This window comes from Anolis sagrei, chromosome Y (assembly GCF_037176765.1).
Source record: "Anolis sagrei isolate rAnoSag1 chromosome Y, rAnoSag1.mat, whole genome shotgun sequence".
Lineage (NCBI taxonomy): Eukaryota > Metazoa > Chordata > Lepidosauria > Squamata > Dactyloidae > Anolis > Anolis sagrei.
Genome location: NC_090035.1, coordinates 14,584,255 through 14,607,994, shown reverse-complemented (window position 1 = coordinate 14,607,994; position 23,740 = coordinate 14,584,255). Strand labels below are relative to the sequence as shown.

The 23,740-nt window shown below is 51.2% G+C and overlaps 1 protein-coding gene across 3 annotated transcripts; it reads right to left on the bottom strand.

Moving 5' to 3' along the window:
- Positions 1 to 411: 411 nt before the first annotated feature.
- On the bottom strand, positions 412 to 23,692 carry LOC132782049 (general transcription factor 3C polypeptide 1). 3 transcript variants are annotated; one of them, XM_067462520.1, is made up of 38 exons: positions 23,437 to 23,692; positions 21,234 to 21,443; positions 20,955 to 21,128; positions 19,297 to 19,440; positions 19,121 to 19,217; positions 18,774 to 18,897; positions 18,523 to 18,681; positions 17,212 to 17,327; positions 16,793 to 17,102; positions 16,425 to 16,543; positions 16,238 to 16,324; positions 15,709 to 15,848; positions 15,105 to 15,258; positions 14,147 to 14,250; positions 13,557 to 13,717; positions 13,226 to 13,471; positions 12,854 to 12,999; positions 12,510 to 12,607; positions 12,109 to 12,205; positions 11,093 to 11,270; positions 10,817 to 10,958; positions 8,914 to 9,046; positions 8,721 to 8,802; positions 8,423 to 8,611; positions 7,150 to 7,307; positions 6,911 to 7,053; positions 6,635 to 6,716; positions 6,374 to 6,486; positions 6,074 to 6,136; positions 5,043 to 5,136; positions 4,607 to 4,779; positions 4,154 to 4,438; positions 3,694 to 3,965; positions 3,267 to 3,553; positions 2,565 to 3,108; positions 2,172 to 2,199; positions 1,580 to 1,772; positions 412 to 700 (listed from the first exon to the last, which is right to left on the bottom strand). In XM_067462520.1, the coding sequence occupies exons 1-38, from the start codon at positions 23,658 to 23,660 to the stop codon at positions 464 to 466; spliced, it is 6,306 nt and encodes a 2,101-aa protein (XP_067318621.1). In that variant the 5' UTR covers positions 23,661 to 23,692; the 3' UTR covers positions 412 to 463. The 3 variants fall into 3 exon arrangements, with proteins under 3 accessions (XP_067318621.1, XP_060642679.2, XP_060642680.2); XM_060786696.2 differs by lacking the exon at positions 16,238 to 16,324 and having other exon boundaries at positions 15,709 to 15,851; XM_060786697.2 differs by lacking the exon at positions 16,238 to 16,324 and having other exon boundaries at positions 23,437 to 23,681.
- Between the last annotated feature and the right edge of the window lie 48 nt (positions 23,693 to 23,740).

Below are 23,740 nucleotides of genomic sequence, written 5' to 3'. Positions count from 1 at the left end.
GGGCTGAGGAATTTGGGGCTTTGAGGGCCTGAGGCTGGGATGGGGGCTGCAGCATGCTCAACACAGGAAATAATAATAATAACAACAATAATCTTTATTTATACACTATGGGTGTATTGTTGTTGTGTTCGGGCATTGAATATTTGCCTTTTATGTTTGGAATCTGCCCTGAGTCCCTCTGGGGAGATAGGGCAGAATATAAACAAAATATTGTGTCAGTATCATCTTTATTTATATAAAGACACCACATCTGGAAGACTATCATCCTCGAGCTATGAGGGATGGCCTAAGTATTTATATTCCACCCTATCTCCCTGAAGGGACTTAGGGTGAATTCCAAACATAAAAAGCAAATATTCACCAGGTATTGACACTTGATGCCACAGCAACATTATAGGAGAAGGGACTCTGTAAAAGAGACACTCTTGCTTTATTTACAAAATAGGAGGTGGCTTCCAAGGGATCAGGGCCCCCCAGCCGAGCCCCATTTGTTCCAGTTGGTCTCGTAGGGGAATACTCTCCCCATCTTGAGGGCAGCTTCCAGGCAGGGTTCATAAAAGGGGGCCTCTTCCTCCTCTTCGCTCAGCCTGCGGGGAGCCCATGGGGGATTCTCCTCCTCTGGGGCAGGGGCCGAGAAGAGGGAGACCGGCCGCTGGGGGGCCAGGCAGCGCCTCCGGATGCAGCCCAGTGACTCCAGTCCCTGCAGAGAGAGGGAGGGAGGGGGAGAAAGCCATTTTGGGGGTCTTGAATAGAATAGGAATAACTTTATTGTCATTGTACATCGTACAATAAAATTAAATGCCACCCCAATGCTCATTATATATGTAGAATTACAAAACATCCATCCTTACACATTTTAATCACTATTGCACAGCCCTAAATGCCACATATCAGTGTAAAAACATAGAGCCCAATATAGTCTCAGCTCCAGGATAAAAGCTCTCTCTCAGCCTATTTGTCCTTGTTTTTATCATCACATCCCATCTGCCAGATGGTAATAATTCAAAAAGAGATAATAATATCTAGGGTTAGATGGATCCTTAATAATGTTTTGAGCTTTTTAAAGGCAGCAGGCATTATAAAGTTATTTCAAAGAGGGGAGAAGGCAACCAATAATTCTCTGGACAGTCATGGTAAGTAACCCTCTGGAGCACCTTATCTGCCACTGTGCAATTAGCAAACCTTACTTACTTACTTACTTACTGTACTTATACCCCACCCTTCGCACTCCCAGAGGAGGACCCAGGGCAACTTACAAATTATCGCAATAATTCAATGCCAGAATGTAACAGTAAAACACAATATTATAAAACTGTAAAAATATATACATATAAATTAAATAGTCTTTCAAACCATTAAGACATATCAAACATATCAAAAGTCTGGTAATAACTGAGCTTTGTAAAAAATGTTGGTTCCTTAAAGGTCTCAGATAATACTATCTCTGCTGGGCCCTCTTAAGCAACAGTAATACCCAGAAACTTAAAACGAGCCACCCACTCCCCTTGATCTGAGTGGAAAGAGGCAGCGGTGAAGGGTGAAAGGGGAGCCGAGGGGCTGGATGGAGGGCTGGACACACCTGCAGGATCTCCCGGAGGGCCAGGGGCTGCAGGACGCCTAGGTAGTGGTGCCGCAAAGCTGCCTCAGTGATCCCAGGCCGAGTGAGGATGTGGCCCAGCACCCCCTCCATGATGCCCTTGCAGACTGGACGGTTCAGGCTCCCGTCCACCGTGCGCCATGGGCGCCCCATGAAGGAGACCCTTTGCCTGGCCCTAAGGAGAGGGAGAACAGTCATCAAAGTGGGGGGATCCCAGCCGGGCCTCCCTCCCTCCCATAGAAGCAAGTGTCCTCCATCCCTCTAGGCTCCCCACTCCCAGATTTCCCACTAGTGACAGAGTAAGTACCTGAGGGCAGTGAATTAAAAAAACCCAAACAGTCAATAAAACCCATACAGTAGTTCCTGATGGAGCTGGCTGTGTGGCTCCATCAAAAGTGCCCCTCCTGAAGACCCCAAGCAACTTTAAAAAACAATTTATGTGACAAACAAAATGGCTTGTTTGGATGGCTACCTGGAGCCTTTGTGGGGATTGGACCCTCCCTCCTTCCCTCCTTCCTGCTGGGCCCACTCTGCTCAGGGCAAGGCAGGGCCCATCATGTTGTTGCTCACTCACCTTTCCTGCTCAGCTGGGCCTCCCTTCCCTGCAGAATATTCCAGGAAGAAGGAGAAATCAAATGAGCATCCAGATAATAAAAACACAACACTGCCTCTCCCCTCCCCTCATTGGCTGGGCACTGTGTCAATCTCAGCCACCAATGTTGAGCTTGGCCGCTCCAGCTGACCAGAGGCAGTGCCACCTTGAACAGCTGTACAACAACCAGCAAGGCAGAGGAGTGCAGAAGGCCCTCAGTGGGGATGGCATTGGAGCCACAGGGTTCCCTTCCCCAAGGCTGCTTTGTTTGGGGCCCTTGGCCAGACCTTCCACCGTCCCTACCTCTCCATTCGCAAGAAGATGGGCTTTGACTCTTCAGGAGAGACAGGCTGCCATTCCTTTCCAGGGCCTTACCACTAAAAGGTCCAGAGCCGGGATCCCGTTGGGCATGGTGAGCTCCATTTGGACCTGGGTTGGACTCCTTGCAACCCGTGCCATTCGGGGGCATCTCCTCTTCCTCACTAGAACGGATCTCCTCTCCCACGGCACTAGTGCAGCTGCTGTCCTCGGTTGCCCCTGACTCTCCAAGGGCCCCTGCCCTAGTGGCCTGCGGAGGCTCTTCCAAATGGAGTTCTGTGGCTGCAGCCTCGCTCTCCTCTTCTGTGACTACTTCCACCTTTGGCCTCTTACTTCCTGACCCCTCCTCTGCTGCAGGAGGGGAAGGGGCGGCCCTTTTGAGCCCCTCCCGCTCCTCCTCCCTGATACTGGTGGGCACACTCCCTTCCTGGGGCGAATCCAGGTCCTTGACCCGTTGGCTTGGGCCCTCCCTCTCTTCTTCCTCCTGGTCCTCCTCCCTGAGGTACACTGAGTGCAAGAGCCAAGGGTCAGCGAATCTCCTGGCCACCAGGCGGGGGGAGCTGCCCCCCACTTCCAGCACTTGCGCCAGATCTAGGAGGTCCTGAAGGTTGAAGAGAGAAAAAGACACACAAACACACACAATGAGGGCTTTAAAGGCAAACGTCCTGGGAACACAAGCTTCTCCTAAGCCTACAGACCCACCAACGAGGGTCTGCACTTTCCGCTTATCGCCTTCCCTTCATGGACTAACCAACGAACCTTAAGGTACTGGGGCAAGAGCAGGGTCCGCTCCGCAGTGGGCTCTTCATAAGTCTGGAACCTCCTGGCCAGGTCCACCTTGCGGACCCCGAAGTGGGAGGCAGCCTCTACCTCGTGGAAGACCTCCAGGGCAGCCCTAACATCCCCAGGGCCATAGGAGAGGCCTTCCAGGGCCTGCGGGAGGGCAGCCAGGTCTCCTCCTCCTGCTTCCTGGGCAGTGAACCTCCTGGTGAATGAGGGGGGCAGGCAGGTGGCCCCCACTGGCATGCGTTCCAGGTCCAACGGCTCTGAAAAGGTAGTGTCGTCAGCCAAGGGGCCACACAAGGAAGCCCTGTCCATCCGTAGGTCACCTACCCCAAACATCAGCAAAAGGGCTGACTGAGAGGACCCCCTTTCCCCATTTGGCTGTCCTTCCCAAACGACTGACCTTGGCCAATGAGGCTGCCTGGGGCCGGGGTCTCCCGCAGCTTGACTTTTACTTGGCAGGAGTTGACCACAATGTTGTCGGTGGGGCTCAAGTTCCTGGTGCTGACGATCCCTGGGGCGTAGTAGCCGCGCATCAGCAGGTAGTTGGTGTGCGAGGCCTGGTGCGCTTTCACCTCAATCTGGTGCTTGCTAGACCCACCTCCCTCCTCTGCGTCGTCTTCCTCTTCTTCCTCCTCCTCCTCCTCTTCCTCCTCCAGGCCCTCTTTCCCCAGGCTGCAAGGAGCAGAGCAAAAGCAGGGAAGAAGGAGCAGTGGCCCTCAAGAAAGGCCCAGGTAGATCACTTTGAGACACCCCCGGCTTGACCTCCTCACCTGGCAGGAAAGGTCTGCAATTAAGGAAGCCCTGCTCTCCCCCTCCCCTCCCCTCCCCTCCCCTCCCCTCCCCATGTTTTTGGCCCTGACCTTTTCACGACCTCGTTCTCCACCATGGTGCTGTCCACCACCACAATCTGTTCCGGGATGGTGACCTCCACAGAGACCAGGCCCAGGCAGAAAAGGGCCAGGATGGCTGCGCAGTAACCTCCGGGGCCGTCCACGGGGAAAGTCACCATTTCGGGGGCAGAGGGAACGTCCTGGTCCTTGAAGGAAAAGCTGGAGGCCTGGTCCCCCTTCCCCGCCTCCTTGAGCTTCAAGAGGAACTGGTAGGCCTCACTGTACAAAGTGGTAGGGAAGCGCCAGGTGAAGACCCTGCAAGGAAGAATAGAAAATGACCCATTGCTCTTCACTCTGCTGGGAGGGACACAGCATGGGGCAGGGGTGATTACTGGGGATATTGGCTGCCTCTCCACCCAAAAGCTGTGCAGAGGTGCCACATTCTGCATGAAGCAGGGGGAGGGAGGGAAGCATCGCACGGACCTGTAGTAGCTCTGAGAGAGCTGGTAGGACATGGGGACAAAGGGGAGGGCTCGGTTCTTCTTGGGCCCCAGGCTGTGGTTGCCCCTCCGGCGGTTCACCAGGCTCCTCTTCTGGCACTCCAGGAAGGCCTTCACCAGGGCCTCGTCCTGATACTCCCGGTAGAGGCGGAAGGTCTGCAAGCACAACCAGCTGGACCTCTGTTCTGGCAGATCCTTGCCTCCCTCCCTCCCCCACTTTGGGACTCAGGAGACCTCTCCTAGAGCCAAGGCCCTTTGCCACATCTGGCTCCGAGGAACGGCAAATGCCCCGCCTGAGGAGAGCCTCTATCTGTGCCTGCTTCCCAGCCCCTTAGAGGCCCTTCTAGGTTCCTCCTGGGGATGTCTTCCGTCCACAAGCGAGAGAAGACCATGCGGGCTCCAGAGAGGCTGTCTCTTACCTGGAAGGACTGGAAGGACTTCATCTGGTTGTCGGAGAGGGCCAAGGTGCTCTGGATCAGGTTCTGGAGCACCAGGAAGTGAATGTCATTGATGCTGCAGAAGAAGGCAAACCTGGTCTGCTGCTGGATTTTTATTCAGCTTCATTTAAACTTCATCAAAAATGCTTCTTTGAAGCAGGCAGGGCACAGGCAGGCAGGCCGGCAGGCCAGGCCCCCAGATCCACACCAAAGGAACAGCAAAGAAACGGATGGAGAGTCTGCTAGGGCTCTGGCTATCTCCGCAACCGCATTTCCCCCTATGAACTGGCGTGGGCTCCAAGATCTGCCGGGAAGGCCTTCCTCTCACTTCCATCACTGTCATAAGCACTGTTAGTGGGGATGGGGGGGGGGTTCTCGGTGGTGGAACTCCTTCCCAAGGGAGATTAGGCTAGCCCCCACTCTGTCCGCCTTCCGCAGGAGGTGGACTACAATACCACATGTGTATTGAGTATATTGTTGGGACACAGAGGAACAAACACACAGTGAAACTCATTTCTTGGGCAGACAAATAAAATATTTCATCGCATAATAGCTGCACTCCCGCCCTTTAAGAACAACCTGAAAACCTGGATGTTCCAGTGTACATTTCATGATGGGTAGGCCCGTGTTCATGTATGTCCAGCCCTAATTGATCAATAGATTCTACTTAGTACTTTACCCCCAGCCCTGGCCCCATACACTGCTCTTTGCACAAGTCCATGCTCAGCCCTTTCTAATTCTGATCATGCCCATCATATCCCTGGTTATTGGTTGTTAAGGTTGCTTTTGATACATTTTAATGATGTTTTTATACCTTGCTGTTTTTAATTGTTTAATTAGGTTGTTTTATGTTATTTTGTTTTAACTGTGTTCTAGTTCTTAAAACTTTGTTGTTTCCTCTGGGCTTGGTCCTGCATGTCAGCCACCCTGAGTCCTTTCGGGGAGATAGTGGTGGGGTATAAAAATAAAGTTTTTGTTGTTGGTGTTGCTATTGTTGTTGTTGTTGGCCTTACCTGCTCAGGACATCGTCCTTCTTGCTTTGGCTCGTCTCATCTCCAATGGCCAGGACACGGAACCTGGGTGTGGCCAGAGGAGGGAAAGGGACACACAAATGACCAATTTCTGGTCATCCAAATGCTCGGCCATCTTCCTCCCAATCAGAGGGCAGTTGCTCTGCACCTACGACCCCCAGTGCCTGTCCCCACAGGCCACTCTGAAAGGGGCATGAAAAACACCCACTCAGAAGCCCAAGGAGGGATTCTCAGGAAGCACAGCCAAAGAACAATGGCATTGAGGGAGGGAGACAGAGTTACCTGCGGAAAAGCTCCTGGAGGGTGTCTGGGATGACCGGCCGGGGGTTGCCCAGCGCAGAGCTGAATTTCTCCTTCAGCCGCTCCACAAACTCCTTGAACTCTTCTGAGCAAACCTTTTGACACAAAAGAGGAGCAGGCCACTTCCTGACCAGAACCCACTTTTGGCCACCTGCAAGGGTCACTCTACCTTCCCGTGATGCCCTCCTCCAAGGCAAAATGCATAGAGGGAAAGTGGGGGAGGGGAGCAGGGGACACCCTGACCTTGGTGTTCTGGTAGTTGTTCTTCCTGCTCATGAAGTCCTCAATCAGAGCCCTGTCTTGGTAGACCTCTGCCAGGCAGACCCTGGGAAAAGGATAGGCCTGAGAACTAGTTTCCTCCCAGGGAGCATTAACCCACCCACGTGCCACTCAGGGAGCCAGGACTCTGTGCCTGGAAGGGAAACCCAGAGGAGGGAAAGGACCAGGGAAAGGCAGGGACCTCGGGAACAATGCTCCCGACTCCACAGGATGGCATCGCAAGGGAGGGAGGTCTCTCACTTGTAGTTGAGGTAGGTTTGGGGATTCTTGACAATGTAGCGCGCCCTGCGCCCCACAGAATGAGAGGTTTTGTCCAAGGACTCCTCAAAGCTGCTATGCATGATGTCCCTGACCACCTGCCATGGGACGAACGGCCCCTTCACCTGCAATGGAAGCCCCAGTCAGTCTCTAGGCCGCCAACGAGCCACTCCCTTTGCTTCCAGGCATAAAGTAGCCCCCTCCCCCCCTCCCCAGCTCACCTTGGCGTTGAGGACGTTGCTGGCAATCCGGCAAAGCATCAGAAGGCTGTCTTCCTGGACGGTCCAAGTGACCCTCAGACGGGTCATCCGCTGCAAGGCGCTCTGGTCCGCTTCATCATGGTAGCGCAGCTTCTTGCTCTTCTCTGCAGAGCCCCCATCTGGGGAAGGGCCGGCAACAGAGAGAGCGAAGGAGAGAGACAGAGAGAAAGTGACTGTCCAGCCAACCAACTGAATTGCCAACACATTGTTTGTGGGTTCGGTGTCATATGGGTGTTGTTTTTGGATCAGAGAAACAGGGTTTCGGAGGGACTGCAGGGTGGGCTGGGAACCCAAGTCCCTCCCATCTGGTCCCAAGGCGAAGGGTGTTCTGGCCACCAAGAGCCTGACAGCTTGCGCAAGGGCCCAACAGAAAAAAAGGTGACAGCCTTCAAGAAAGAGAAGGGGCAGATGGTCAGGAGAGGCTCAGGAGGGGCTATTTTACCCAGTGGATTCCCAGTTATGGAGTGGTCACATTAGGAAGTCATTCAGGGTATTTCCAGTCGAGGGAAAGAACTTTATATTTCTGGAGGGTGTTCCATGTTATTCCACTCTTTAACTTTCTGGTTCCCTTTGCTCTGTTGTATTATATCTATGGGTTTTCTGATGGTGGCTTTTATATACCAACTACTAGCTTAAGTACCTGGCACTGCTCGGGTATACATTTTTTAATGGCACATACATTCTCAAATGGTTGTTTGTCAGAAATATTAAAAATTAACTGGGTAATTTTGATTACAAAAGTGTGAGTCAAGCACTGAAAGAGTTAGTAGGCCGAAGCCTGTTAAGAGTTAGTGGGCCAAAGCTAATGTTGTCCTCAGCAGTTCGAGATAAACCTCTGTGTGAGAGAAGCCTCATGCGAAAAAGCTCCAGTGTATGAAGGCTGCTGTGTGTAAAGCTACTGTGTATTTGTTTATTTGCGTTACTGAAACCTTGTTGTTGTACATAGTGCAACCATATTATTGCATTTTGAAGAAAAGCCTCCTATGGAAGAGATAATATTGGTCTGTGTATTTTTGTTCTTTCTATCACTTTGGGTAACTGGTGCTGGGCCATGCTGCTGCTAAGTTACTCTGTTGTACATTCATGGGGAGGGTCTTTTGTTAATAAGTCCATTCCATCAACAATTGTATTGAGCAAGTTATACTCTCTCGGCCTGAGGGGAAGTTTTGCCCTTTTAAAATGCATCTCAAACAATCCTGCTGCCCATCCCAGTTGCCCCAGTGGATGCCCTCACCCTTCTTTCTCTTCTTCTTTTTGGCCTTCTTCACCACTTCCTTCTTCGGCCGTCGTCTCTTCTGGCTCTTCCCGCCCCTCACCCTCTTGTTCCGGTTCAAGGCTGCCTCCTTTCCGACCTCCAGGTCCTCCTTCTGCACAGCAGGGTCTGCACCAGCCAGAGCAGCTCCCCAGGAAGCGCCATTTTCCCCTGAAAGGCACCGGGAAAAGCCTGGATGAGACCTCCTGCAAAGGGAAGGAACACAGCCCATAGGACAGCACCCCCCCCCCCCCCACACACACACACTGTGCCTTCTCACCTCTTGTGGCCAGTGGCAGGGAGCGTTTGGTCAGGAAGGTCTGAAGCCGGACTGTGTGCCCCACTTCGGATGCCATGTTCTCCTGGCAAGGAAGCAGAAGCATGGTGAGCGGGAGGGAGGGAAGGAGGGAGGGACTGCAAAGTAGGCTTCAAAAACAATAGTCCCTTAATGAAGGTGCGGCGGAAGAACTCACCTTTTTTGTCTTAATAATGTAACTTGTCCAGATCCAATTGCGTTTCAAGTGGCTGTAAAAGCTGGAATCCAGCCCTCCTGCTCCCAGCCCATCTCCAGGGATCGACCCATCGTCCTGCGCTTCTCGGCTTCCTCTGGGGAGAAGCGGAAGGAGAAGACCACAGTCAGGGAAGCAGCTCCTTTCAGAGCGACACACACATGAATTCCACAACAGAAGCCTCCAGCAGGGCTTCGCTTCTCTCATGGGAAGCAAGGAGGAGTCAGACTGCTGGCCCTACAACCCTGCTCTGAAAGACCTGGAAGTGGGGCATAACCCATTATAGGGGAGGAGAAGGGAGTGGGGGAGGGGGACTTGCTATTTACAATAACAAGGTTACCACAACACAAATAAAGTCCTTTATACTTCCTTCTTTGTTTCCATGCTGGGTTTCTTCCACATGCAGATAAACACAACTAACCTATACTGGAGCTTCACACAGTAGCTTTTCTACACACAGCAGCCTTTATACTGGAGCTTTACACATAGGGCTTTACACATGAGGCCTTCAACCTGGAGCTTCTTAAACCGAAGCTTCTCACATCAGGCCTTCTTCATACTCTGCCATCTCATAGACTAAGGCCTACCTCACAATCAGGCCTACTAACAATCAGGCCTATTCTTCCACTGAGGTGATCTCTCACACAGAGAGGATTCTCTCAGGCAGAGGTTTACCTCACACTCCCCAGGACAACACTAGCTTTGGCCCACTAACTCTAACAGGCTTCGGCCTACTCACTCTCCTCAGGACGGCACTACCTTTGGCCTACTAACTCTAACAGGCTTCGGCCTACTTACTCTCCTCAGGACGGCACTAACTTTGGCCTACTAACTCTAACAGGCTTCGGCCTACTCACTCTCCTAAGGACGGCACTAACTTTGGCCCACTAACTCTAACAGGCTTCGGCCTACTCACTCTCCTCAGGACGGCACTACCTTTGGCCCACTAACTCTAACAGGCTTCGGCCTACTCACTCTCCTCAGGACGGCACTACCTTTGGTACACTAACTCTAACAGGCTTCGGCCTACTCACTCTCCTCAGGACGGCACTAACTTTGGCCCACTAACTCTAACAGGCTTCGGCCTACTCACTCTCCTCAGGACGGCACTACCTTTGGCCCACTAACTCTAACAGGCTTCGGCCTACTCACTCTCCTCAGGACGGCACTACCTTTGGTACACTAACTCTAACAGGCTTCGGCCTACTCACTCTCCTCAGGACGGCACTACCTTTGGTACACTAACTCTAACAGGCTTCGGCCTACTCACTCTCCTCAGGACGGCACTAACTTTGGCCCACTAACTCTAACAGGCTTCGGCCTACTCACTCTCCTCAGGACGGCACTACCTTTGGCCCACTAACTCTAACAGGCTTCGGCCTACTCACTCTCCTCAGGACGGCACTACCTTTGGTACACTAACTCTAACAGGCTTCGGCCTACTCACTCTCCTCAGGACGGCACTACCTTTGGTACACTAACTCTAACAGGCTTCGGCCTACTCACTCTCCTCAGGACGGCACTACCTTTGGTACACTAACTCTAACAGGCTTCGGCCTACTCACTCTCCTCAGGACGGCACTACCTTTGGTACACTAACTCTAACAGGCTTCGGCCTACTCACTCTCCTCAGGAGGTCACTACCTTTGGCCCACTAACTCTAACAAGCTTTGGCCTACTCACTCTCCTCAGGACGGCACTACCTTTGGCCCACTAACTCTAACAGGCTTCGGCCTACTCACTCTCAGGATGGCACTACTAACTCTTTCAGTGCTTCACTCACACTTTTGTAATCAAAAATACCCAGTTAATTTTAATATTTCTTTCCCTGAGAAGAAGCCCAGTTTGAACCTCAGGTGAGACGCACGTGGAGTACTCCAGCATGGCGCACTTGCGCTCCAGGTTGTGCTTATGGGCGGCCGACTCTTGCTCCAGGGCTGCATCCAGGACAGTGCCAGCCTCCTCGGCTTGGGCCCCGCTCCGCTTGACCCGCGGGTGGCGGACGATTCCTGAAGGTAGCAGGAGGACCCCGTCAAAGGTTAGGAGAGTAGCCAGAAAAGCCACAGAATGCTCCAAGTGGCCCTGGCGGGGACCTAGAGAGCAGTGGGGCTTGGAGGCTGAGGGACAGTGGCAAGACGGATACCTAGTGGGGTGTTGAGGCAGACACACTGCAAGTCGAACCAGAAGTTCTCCACATCGTGCAGGGAGTTCAGGACGTAGAGGCGCCTATCGAAGGGGCGGCTGCTTTGGGCCAAGTTGTAGTGGGGTTCGCAGACAGTGGTGTCCACAATGGAGGCCTTCTTCTTCAGGTAGACAAACACCTGCAGAGGAACCCACAAGACCCACGTCAGGGATCTGCCCCAGGGACAGTTGACAGCTCTTAGGGAGCCCTCTGCATTCTTTCCTGCCACCTCTGTCTTAAACTTTGGGGTGGTTTGTTCCATCTTGGGGTTTTCATGGCAAGATAATAAATAATAATAATAACACTTTATTTATACCCCACTACCATCTCCCCAAGGGACTCGGTGCAGCTTACATGAGGCCGAGCCCAAATACAACAGTACAAGTAATAATAATAACAACAACAGTACAAGCAATTAAATAAAAACATAGACAATAAAACATTCAACATTAGCAATAAGACAACACACAATTAAAAACAGTGGGAAGGCCAAATGTAAAGTTAAAATGGGGAATAATGCTGGGACATGGGCGAAAAGGTGATAGTAGCGTTTGTGGAAGGGCAAACAAGCAGACCTAAAAATATAAAGTGCTTGGAGGACAAAGTGCAATGGGATCATTATTCCGGGAAGGCACACTGGAACAACCACATCTTCAAACTCCTCCTAAAGACTGCCAGAGTTGGGGCCTGTTTGATATCTTTAGGGAGAGAGTTCCAGAGTCGAGGGGCCAACACCGAAAAGGCCCTCTCTCTCGTCCCCACCAATCGTGCCTGCGAGGCTGGTGGGATCGAGAGCAGGGCCTCTCCAGATGACCGAAGGGATCGTGGGGGTTCGTATACAGAGATGCGGTTCACCAGCCAGTGCCTTCCTGAGGCTGAGAGAGTATGACTTCTTGCTCAAGGCCGCTCCCTAGGTTTCAAGGCAGAGCATCTGACCCCAATGGTCCCTGCACCTCGCTGCCTCAGAAATAAATCACCTGGTCCTTTTCTTGGAATTTCTCTGTGGGGCCAAACTGTACCAGCCCCATGTAACACAGCCGCTGCAGGCATTCCACAATGCAGAAGATGTATCTCCTGGAGAGGGGCAAGAAGGAAGTCTTGGTGTCAACACCATTGCTGAGTCAGCCATCATCATTTGGTTGTTTTTTTGGTCATAGTAAAACTTCTATCCTCAGTTCTTAAAATCCTGCCCAACTCACCCCACCCAACAGTCCTCGGAAGCCTGACAACTGGGATGTTGTGGCCTCGAGTGAGTACAACACACTGCAAAAAAAAAAAATGCCTACATTTAAGAGCATCCACAATCAGTACTCATCCACGCCCAACTCCTTCTCCCCTCAAATTAAACACCACCCAAAAAATATGAGCTATAATTCACCTCTTGTACAGGAGTTTCTGTCGGATGGATCTTGGGAGGTATCTGATCAGAGTGTGTTTCTTCAAAACGTCATTTAAATAATCCTCCAGGCCATCCACCTAGAAGCCATTTTTACAGTTAAATTTTCATGACTTGGGAATGGCAACTGAGCAACTACAACAAAGTTACTTGCAATGGCAGAAAACCTAAGAGTAGAAATATGTTGACCAGCAGGGCCTCTGGGGGAGAAGGATCTTTGCCTGCTGCTCTCAGATGGTAACGCAGACACAACCGGGGGACCACTTGTAGCCAGCCCCAAAGAGGCCCCTCCAGAGCCAGAGTCCCACAGAGCGAAGGCCCCTCACCTTGTAGCTGACTTGCATCATCTGGACAAAGAGAGAGAGTGGCAAGCAGAGGAGGATGTCACTGACCAGAGCCCATCCATGGCCAAACTCCCTGTGGAACGGCAGGGGAGGGATGTAGCGCATCCAGGAGGCGTTGTCCACATATACTGTGAGGAAACAGGGAGGAGAAGTGACCTCAGAGTCCCAACCGGCTGTGTTTGTCTGTGTCTATGTGTGCATGCTGCATGTTTTCCGCAATGCATCCTTTGCTCTGGGGCTGCATCAGGAAGCGTCCACAATCCTGCTCCCAACTGCTGAAATGGGCTTCCAGGGAGAATACAGCGGCTCTCCCATTACAGGCCCCTCCACACACACAACATACTGGATCCTTACCGGCCTGCTCTCCAAGCTCCACCTCCACTTCCAGGGCCGAACCCTCAGCAGGTCTTTCCAGGCCTTTCATTTGGTGCTCCTTCTGCCCAGGTGGGGATTCAGAGCTTGTGCCGGGCTCCTTGCTGCCACTTGTGTCCCGAAGGTGGTGCAGGGGATGTCCATAGACGAGGTACCACAGGAAGATGTGGATCATCTTTAACCGGGGCATTTTGGGCAAGAAGCCCAGGGAGCGGCCCAGGCCTGGCACTGGAGGCAAGCGGAGGCCAGCGTCAGGAAAGGCCCTTGTCACCCAGCCCCATAGAGAGAGAGCCAGAGAAGGCCCTGACTGTACCTATCTCGGGGTGGTAGCTGAACTTTGCGATCTGCGCCTTCTCCCCGGACTTGCACGGAGATGAGCGGCCCTCCATCTCCTTCAAGGCGTCCCCAGTGCCAGCCTCCTGGCTTCCTTCTCCAAGGCAGTCCGGAGGCGTGTGGGTCTGCGGGGGTTTAGTCCTGCCATCAGGAAAGGAGAGGCAGATCACACTCCAGTTCCAGGGGCTTGTCCAGCAGGCCCAGCCCAACCCTTCCAAGGGGCTCCCTGCTTGAACACCTGCCAGGCCATGGCTCCTACTGGCCACCTCCCACTTCTCCCTGGAGTCTTCTGTGGAAGATGGAACTCAGGAGGGGAGGAAGCCTCACCAATCATGCTTTGGATGGTTAGAGGAGGGAAACACAAGCCCCCTCCCACCAAGGAGACCTCAAGAAGGGAAGCTGGGGCTTCCAGGGAACAGGAGGAGGGTGCCCTGCAGACCCCCTTGGCCCATCCTGCTTCACAGGGAGCTTCTTCTGACCACAATCACCCAGGCTGCTCTTCTAGCCCCCCCCCCCCCCCACTCTGTGAAGCCTCCTTCTGCTCTCCCAGGCCTTCCTTCTTCAACCTGCCTGTTCAGAGTACTTGAGTTGGAGATGCGGAAGCGCACTTGCTCAATGGCACTTTTCACCAGGGGGTCGCTGGGGTTCACGGAGGGGTCCACCACAAACTCAACCTGTAAAGCAAGGTGCGGGTGAAGAAAATGGCAGCCCCACTGGGGACAAAGATGCTGGGGCCATCTCTCAGAAATATTAAAAATTAACTAGGTATTTGTAATTACAAAAATGTGAGTCAAGCACCGAAAGAGTTAGTAGGCCGAAGCCTGTTAAGAGTCAGTGGGTCAAAGTCAGTGTCATCCTGAGGAGGGTGAGTAGGCCGAAGCCTGTTAGTGTTGGTTTACCTCAGTGAGTGAACTCCTCAGTCAGTGTGAGGAGGCTTCTCTGTGAGGTAGGCCTCACTGTTATTTATTTATTTATTGTATTTGTACCCCATTTCTTCTCTACTCCCGAAGGGGGACTCAGGACGGCTTACATTAGTAACAGTGCAAGACTGCTACATCTTAATTACAACAATATAATCACAATCAAATATCAAGTATGAGGAAAGCCTGATATGAGAAAGCCTGGTTTCAGAGAGGCCTCGTGTGTAAAGCTCCAGTGTATAAAGGCTGCTGTGTGTAAACCTACTATGTATTTGTTTATTTGTGTTATGGCAACCTAATTCTTGTAAATAGTGCAACTATGTTATTTTACTACAAAACAAAGCCTCCTTTGGAAGAGATAACGTTGGTCTGTGTGTTTTTGATCTTTTTATCACTTTGGGCTAGCGGTGCTGGCTCAAGCTGCCACTAATAAGTTACTCTGCTGTACATTTATGGGGAGAGTCTTTTGTTAATAAGTCCACTCGCCCAACACTATCCCCCATGCCTTTACCAGAAGTAAAGGCCCTCCCAGTTCATGGCTTCCCAGGCTCTCGGCTGGATCACAGGGGGAGCGTGGGCCCACATTCTTCAGACAAAGAGCCAGGTACCTTTTTGCTGATGCCGTCCTGGATCACGGTGGTGCGGTAGAGGCGCAGGAGGCCTTCCTGGGAGAGCTTCTGCACCAGGCGGACAATGGACTTCTTGCAGCACCGGGTCAGGACTCCTTCCTGCTTCTCCTGATCCATGATCATTTTCTGGAGCCTGGAGGAAGAGAGACAGTCAGAGGAACCTCTCAGCAGGAACAGCATTTCTTGCCAGAAGAGAAAGAGAGTAGGAAGGGGGGAATCTCATGCCATTGTGATGAGCACAAGCCGCTCCTCATTATATATGTTGTTTTATTTTTTTAAATTGTTGTTTGCTTTTAATTGTTATTTGGGCATGGAATAATGCAAATTATGTAAGCCGCCCTGAGTCCCCTTCAGGGTGAGAAGGGCAGGATATAAATGTTGTAAATAAATAAACAAATAAATAATTTTCCAACACACAAATGCAGGTGAAGGTGGATGTGACACAAAGGGATTAGTAGACAAACAAACAAACCAAGAAGCCATGCTCATCTTCACAGAAATCTGCCTTTCTCGAGAGATGAGACTGGGGCAGAGGGAATAATCCTGTCCCCTATTCCCGCTCCCCAACCCGCCCCAGACTTACGCAAAAAAGCTCTCAATGAGGCGAAGGTTCCGGACGGCCTCTATGATGAGGTTCCTCCGCTTCAGCAAGCGGTAGGTCTCATGCGACCGCTCTGCCGCCATGGTCCGTGAGCGCTTGACTTTCTTCTTCTCATCACTGCCCTTCTGACCAAGGGACAGAAAAGGCTGGTTAAGCAGAGTGGGAAGCAGCAAGCGAACCCTCAGAAAGCAAGGAGTAGGCTCTGGGCAAGACGATGGAAGGTCCCAGGTGGATGTCCACAGGAACACAAAAGCCCTTTCCACCTGACCCCCCACTTTTTGGTGTTATGTGCCTTCCATTCATAGTGACTCTCTCTTCAGGGTTCTGGACAAGATCTAGCTGATATAGATTGGCCACTACCATTTGACGCTGAGGGAGTGGGACCTGCCATACTCCCCCAGTGGGCTTCTATGGCTGAAGGCAATTGAACCCTGGAGTCCAATACAAAAGCCACAAGGCAAGGCAGACCCTTGAGCTCCCCCTCTGCCACAGCCCTGTTGCGATCACTGACCGGTTGCCTGCTCTCCTCCAGGAAGGAAGCCATTCCAAAATTTCCTGTGTTCCAACTCATTGCACAGCCTTGTCCTCCCTGAATGCCCTACAAAAGGTACCTGTAGGGTCATTGCTCAGTCTTGACCTCCCTGGTTACCCTACCAAAGGCACCAGCAGGGCACAAGCAGACTGGGCTTTCTTCTTACTTTGGGAGTTTCCGGCCTGACTTCCTCCACCACAGCGATGGCACCGACGTCCTCCTCAACCAGCACACTGTCTGAAAGAGAGGCTTCCTGTCCAAGGGTCTCCAGAGTGGAATCGGCATCTGTCAAGTGATCAGGAATCTCATTAGGACATTCAGAGAGGCCTGAAGGAGACAGCTGACTCCAAACTGGCACCTCCTGGGTTTCAGAAGAAAGGCAACTGAACTGCAAATTCCTGCAAACCTCCTTGGCCAAGGCTCTGTTCATTGCTAGGGCCACAGCAGAGATGGATTTGTGCTGTTCAAGCCTTCCTGCAAGCTCTTCTCCCAATGCCCCTCACCTCCCTTCTCTTTGCAGAACCAATACTGCACCTTTCAGTTGTGATGAGTGGCCCAAGCTTTCTCCTACGTTGAAACTCAGCCTCAGCCGAGGGCTAGAACTCTTTGTCCCCCCGCCTTCTCTTTCCTCTTCCTCTTCCTCAGAGACAAGTGTTTCCTCCTCCACTGGGGAAAGCTCTCCTCCCAGCAAGGAGTCCTCCTGGGATGCAGAAGCGCTGGCCATGCTCAGCTGCTCGCTGCGGGCCTTCTCCCGCTCAAACTGCCGGCTCAGGTTGCTCTCCTCCGCAAACGCGCAGGTGATGTACTTGGTTGTCCTCTGCCGGCCTTCATCCTCCATAAATCCCTGAGCAAGGAGCAAGGTGGATGTTGGTTGCAAGAGGCTCAGGATAGAACCCTTCGTGCGAGGAAGGCAAGGACAAAGCAGAGCTGTGGCAGCAGAGGCCAGCCTTTACCTTGATCACCTTGTACCTCTCCAGGAGGCGGCACAGCATCCTCGCTTCCAGCCGCCCCACATTCATGGCCGCTCGAAGTTCCGCCTGGGAAATGCCTTTGGTCCCCCAGCTTTCAACTGAGGAGGAGGCGAAGGAAGAGAAAGCTGAAGCCCACAGTGCCCCAAATCCAGGTTAACTGCTTAGCAAAAATCATCTCATCCCCAGACACAGTGAAGCACCAACCAACAGGGCTGAACGGTTCAGTAAAGGAGCAGGGAAAGAAGCCTGGATTGGGTTGATGTGAGTTTTCCGGGCTGTCTGGCCATGTTCCAGAAGCATTCTCTCCTGAGGTTTCACCTACAACTATGGCATCCTCAGAGATTGTGAGGTCTGTTGGAAACTAGGGAAGTGAGGTTTATACATCTGTAGAATAATGTCCAGGGTGGGAGAAAGAACTCTTATCTGTTTGAGGCAAGTGTTAATGTTGCAATTGTCCACCTTGATTAGTACTGAATGGCTTTGCAGCTTCAAAGTCTGGATGCTGTCTGGGGATCCCTTGTTGAGAGGTTTTAGCTGCCCCTGATTGTTCCTGTCTGAAATTCCCCTGATTTCTGAATGCTGCTCTTTATTTACTGCCCTGATTCTAGAGTTTTCTAATAATGATAGTGAGATTTTGTTCATTTTCATGGTTTCCTCCTTCCTGTTGAAATTGTCAACATGCTTATGGATTTCAATGGCTTCTCTGTGTAGTCTGACATGGTGGTTGTTAGAGTGGTCCAGCTTTTCTGTGTTCTCAAATAATATGCTGTGTCCAGGTTGATTCATAAGGTGCTATGGCTGACTCCTCTGGTTGGAGTAGTCTGCAGTGCCTTTCATGTTCCTTGATTCGTGTTTGGGCAATGCTGCTGCATTTGGTGGTCCCTATGTAGACTTGTCCAAAGCTGCATGGCATACGGTAGACTCCTGCAGAGGTGAGAGGATCCCTTGTCCTTTGCTGAACGAAGCATTTTCTTGGTGGGTCTGTAGATTGTTTGTAGGTTATGTTTCTTCATCAGCTTCCCTTGGCAGTCCATGGTTCTCTTGATGTACGGGAGAGAATGCTTCTGGAACATGGCCATACAGCCCGGAAAACTCACAGCAACCCAGAGATTCTAGCCATTAAAGCCTTCGACAACACATTGAAGCCTGGATTCTCAGGGGGAGAGGTAGCCATGGAAGGCCAGATGCTTGCAACTTGAAAAGGGAATGGCTTCACCAAGAAAGAGGTAGGCAGGGCAGGGGAATGCATGCCTTGGGAAGTCCCCCCCCCCCCCCCCAAAGTGCATCACCTACTCAGTTCGTACGCTTGTGACAGCATGTCCCTCTCATATACAATGTCCACTGGCTGCACACTTTTATTGATCAGCTCTTCGTCCTCCTCATCGTGGTAATCGTCCACCTTCTTCCGAAACTCCTTCACCAGCTTCAGGCAACGGACCACAACGTCGGTTCCTGAGAGCAAATTCACAGCTCAGACAGTTCCAGGAATGAACAAATGAAAACAGCACTGTGAAAATGCACACACTCATCCAGGACTCTCTTACCCTTCTTTGTCTTGAAGGGGCCCTTATTTGGGCTGACATCCTGTAAGGGGACAGACACGATCTTGCCCAAGCCAGCGTTCAGCATGTACTGGCAGAGGCGCTTAGAGGTCTTCTCACAAACACCCTGTAATGAGAGAAACAGGCAAGGCTGTCCTTTTGGTCTCTAATAAGGAAGGCTGTGACCAAGCCTTGGGGCCTCCTGCTGGGAAGACCACTCTCCAGTGTTCCCTCCTGAATGAGGCCCTTGTGAAGCAGCTCTTTCCCTCTATAGACACTTCCCCTGGAGTCCAGAGGGCAGGCAGTGCTAAGACAATGGAGGGAAAACCGGAGAGAGACCAACCACTCACCAGCTCCTCCTTGATGTTTCCCAGCGTTTCCATTCGACTTGGTCGACTGCTTAGCATGCTGGAGAGCTTCTCCATCAGGATATCATATTTGCTCCTCCTAAAACCCAAAGGTGTTGTAGGGAATCACTGAAGGAGGGAAGGGCCCAGTTCTCCTCCTCCCTGATGTGGGCAGATACCTGTCAACATGGAAGCGGGTCAGGAGAAGAAGGATGGAGTACTGCTGGCCCCCTGACGGCAACCGGATCACGTGGGATTGCATGGAGATGAGCCCATTCCGGTCCAGCACCTTCCGGTGGTAGTGAAGCTTCCCAGCATCCACCCTGTGAAGACATATGGGTAGCCTTCATCTTAACAGACTTAAAAAGCTAAGCTGGCCTTGAAAATTTAAAAAACAGAGTAGCTCCATCGAGAAGCTTACGCATGCCATTAAAGCAGCATTTCTCAACCTGGGGTTGGGACCCCTGGGGGGTCTCAAGGGGGTCACCAAAAACCGCTAGAAAACACAGTATTTTCTGTTCATTATGGGGGTTCTGTGTGGAAAGTTTGCCCCAATTCTATTGTTGGTGGGGTTCTGAATGCTCTTTGATTGTAGGTGAACTATAAATCCCAGCAACTACAACTCCCAAACATAAGGTCAATGCCCACAAACCCCTCCAGTATTTTCTGTTGGGAGATCGGTGTGCTAAGACTCGTACATTTCCATTGTTGGTGGTGTTCAGAATGCTCTTTGATTGTAGGTTAACTATAAAGTCCAGCAACTAAAACTCCCAAATGACAAAATCAACCCCTCACAACCCCACCAGTATTCAAATTTGGACGTATCAGGTATTTGTGCCAAATTTGGTCCAGTGAATGAAAATACATCCTGCCTATCAGATATTTACATTGCAATTTATAATAGTAGCAAAATTACAGTTATGAAGTAGCAGTGAAAATAATTCTATGGTTGGGGGTCACCACAACATGAGGAACTGTATGAAGGAGTCGCGGAATTAGGAAGATTGAGAAACATTGCGTTAAAGAATGCTTTTGGTATCTGCATCTCTGGCATCAAACTGGGAGCCAATCAAGGCTTTCAAAAAAAAGTATAATCCTATCAATACAACATGGGAAGTGTGGAAGGGTAAAAGAGTGGATATAAAGAAAGGATATTTTAAACATATTTTGTTATTGTCTTCTTCATTGATCTAATACAAAAATGGCTTCTATGGTATATATTCTTACAAATCTAAACTAAAATGCAAAAATAGAGAAGCAGGTGTAGAGTGAATGGAAGCAAAGAAATAAGAGTTAAGAAAAGGAAGAAAGAGAAAGATTTTCCAACTTTACTGATTAAATCTCAGGTGGAAACAAACACAAACACAGTGGCATAAAAATGCCACAAAATGTCAGAGCTGGACAAGACAACAGAATAGCAGCCTCTCATGCAGAGAGTCCTCTCCAGGCTGGAGACAGGGACTCATATTCACAATTTCATGTTGTGAATTCCAATCTACACTTTAACAATGGATTTTAACTTATATTTTAACTTTGTGTAGATTGCTGCATGTTTTTTAACAGTGTTTTATCTCGTTTTAATTGTGTTGTATCCCATCTCAAGCCTCAGGGAGAGGCAGGTTGTTATTACTATAATAATAATAATAATAATAATAATAATAATAATATGTCCTTCCTCTGACAATAAATGGAGCAAAGATCCACCTACTGACCATGACTTCTTATTTGAAAGTGGTGCTGAGGTCCCTCTGGAGCTCCCCTGCCACCACACTTATTATTATTCCTTCCCTTGGCAATAAATGGAGCAAAGATCCACCTGTTGACCATGACTTCTTACTTGAAGGCGGTGCTGAGGTCCCTCTGGAGCTCTCCCTGCCATCGCGCTCTTCCGAGGCGCTCCAGAATGCAGTAGGAGAAGTCGGGGAGCTTGAGGTCCGGGTCACCCTCCCATCCAATCAGGGTCCGTTGCCGCAGCACCTGGGAGGCCACCAGCACCAGCCGCTCTCCCCACCTAAAGGGCCACAAGACAAGTCTCAGTGCTGGTTCGCACTCCGAGACTTCATCACAGTCACACCACAAGTGGCAAAAGGCCAAGGCCCCAAGGTGCCCCACTCACTTCTCATGGGCCTCCTCATAAGTGCAGCAGGGCCGCAGGTCGCTAGTCCGGACCTGCTCTGTAATGTCCAGCCTCTCATGGAAGTAGCGGCAGGACCCCTGGATGCCTTCACTGTGGTCCAAGATGATGTGGACAGGATAGATGTCCTCAAAGGGGGAAGGGTCCCTCTTGCTTTCCAGGATCCCCGTATCGGGGTTAATTTCTTCATACCTGAATCCAGGAGAACAGAGTGGACTTTGCTCAGCCTCCCTGGGTTTCGAAAACACACTAGAGGACTAATAGCAGTGGTTTAATCTGTCCTGTAGGTGTGTAACAGAAGTCCTTCTAGCTATACTTTACCCTGCCTGGAGCTGTGAGGAAAAGGTGTGTGTGTGAACACATTATTACTACTACTACTTTTGTTGTTATTATATTTGTTCCTCTTCTTAATGTATACAGGCAGTCCCCAAGTTACAAATAAGAGAGGTTCTACAGCAGTGGTTCTCAACCTTTCTAAAACTGTGACCCCTAAATATGGTTCCTCATGTTGTGGTGTTCCCCAACCATAAAATTATTTTCGAGAGTGCAAAGCAGGTGAGGCAGGCTTTGTGCAAGGTCAGGCCTCGCGCAAATGAGCCCTTGCCTGGCCCGTGCTCTTGCTGACCAGCAAGAGCGCGAGGCAGGTGAGGGCTCCTTCACGCTAGGCCTAGCCTTGCACAAAGCCTTGGGGGTTGGGCCAAAGACGAGGGGGCGGGGCTAAAGGAGGCAGCCTCGCGACCCCTCTAAAATGGCCAAACGACCCCCTTGGGGGTTGCGACCCCCAGGTTGAGAACCGCTGTTCTATAGATTTGTTCTTAAGTTGAATTTGTATGAAAGTTGGAACAAGCACATTTTTAAAATATAGGCTCCACAGGCTGCCAGTCTGCTTCCAACATAATTCCAAGTGTCTGAACATATCCCCCTCTATGAACCATCTCAGAGGTTAACATTGTCCTGGGAAGCCCTGCTCTCAGTCCCACCTCCCTCGCAGGTGCGGCTGGTGGGGTCGAGAGACAGGGCCATTTCAGTGGTGGCCTCTCGACTATGGAACTCCCTCCCCAACAAAATTAGATCAGCGCCCTCCCTCCTGGCCTTCAGAAAAAAGTAAAAACTTGGCATGGGACCAAGCCTTTGGGCAGTAAGCAATGCAAGGAATTTTTTTAAAAATTTTTTAGAGGTTTTTTTTATACCGATCTTCTCACTTCGAGAGGGACTCAGATTCAGTTCACAACATGTGTCAAATACAAATTTACAACACACAATGCATTATCAAAAAACATTAAAAACATATTTCAATGAACAGTATACAATATACATCATCAACATCACAGATATATATAAGCCAGGTCGTCAGAACATTAGTCGTAGTTCACAGTTAGTCATGCTTCTTCCATATAAGCCCACATTGACTCAGTTATCAAAGGCCAGGTCCCAAAACCAGGTCTTTGTTAGTTTTCTGAACGTCAGGAGGGAGGGTGTGGTTCTAATCTCCAGAGGGAGGGCATTCCAAAGCCGAGGGGCCACCATCGAGAAGGCCCTGTCTCTCGTCCCCACCAACCGCAATTGTGACAGTGGTGGGACCGAGAGCAGGGCCCCCCCGGATGATCTTAAGGACCTTGATGGTTTGTAGGGGAGAATCCATTCAGACAGGTAAACTGGGCCAGAGTCATTTAGGGCTTTGTAGGTCAAAACCAGCACTTTGAATTGTGCTCGGAAGCTAATTGGCAGCCAGTGGAGCTGGTGCAACAAAGGAGTTGTGTGCTCCCTGTACCCAGCACCCGTTAGTAATCTGGCTGCCGCGCGTTGGACTAATTGCAGCTTCCGGGCAGTCTTCAGAGGCAGCCCCACGTAGAGAGCGTTGCAGTAATCCAAATGGGATGTAACCAAAGCGTGTACTACCGTGGCCAAGTCAGCCTTCCCAATTATTAGGGATTATGTGCAATTGATTATTTAACATTTGGAACAGCCTTGGACTATGGTTTCTGGATTATGTGATTTTAATATTTATATTAATATGTTTTTAACTCCATGTCATAATTGCCTAGATTAGTGATTCTCAGCCTGTGGGTCTTCGGGTGTTTACCAGCTTAAGCGGCTGAGAGGGAAAAGGAAGGGGCCTGAGGCTGTTAGGAATGGTGGGAGTTGGAGTCCAAAACACCTGGAGGAAGGGCCCAAGTTGGCTCACCGGTCGTAGAGGTGGAGCGGGGGGCGCGGCTCGGGGAGGAGGGCGAAGCGGAGCTGGGGGTGGGCGGCCAGCGAGGCCCAGAGCAGCGCCCGGGTCTGGGCTCCGAGGGGCGCGAGCGGGAAGGGTGGCACGCGGGCGGCCAGGCGCTCCCAGAGGGCTCCCGGGGTGATGCCGTCCAGCCCCTCCAGCGCCACCTCCTCCAGCGCGGCCCACAGGGCGTCCATGGTCGCCACCGGCGCCCACTGCGCAGGCGCAACCGGAAGGAGGCCCGCCGGGGGACTCCGCTCCGCCAATAGGCAGAGCG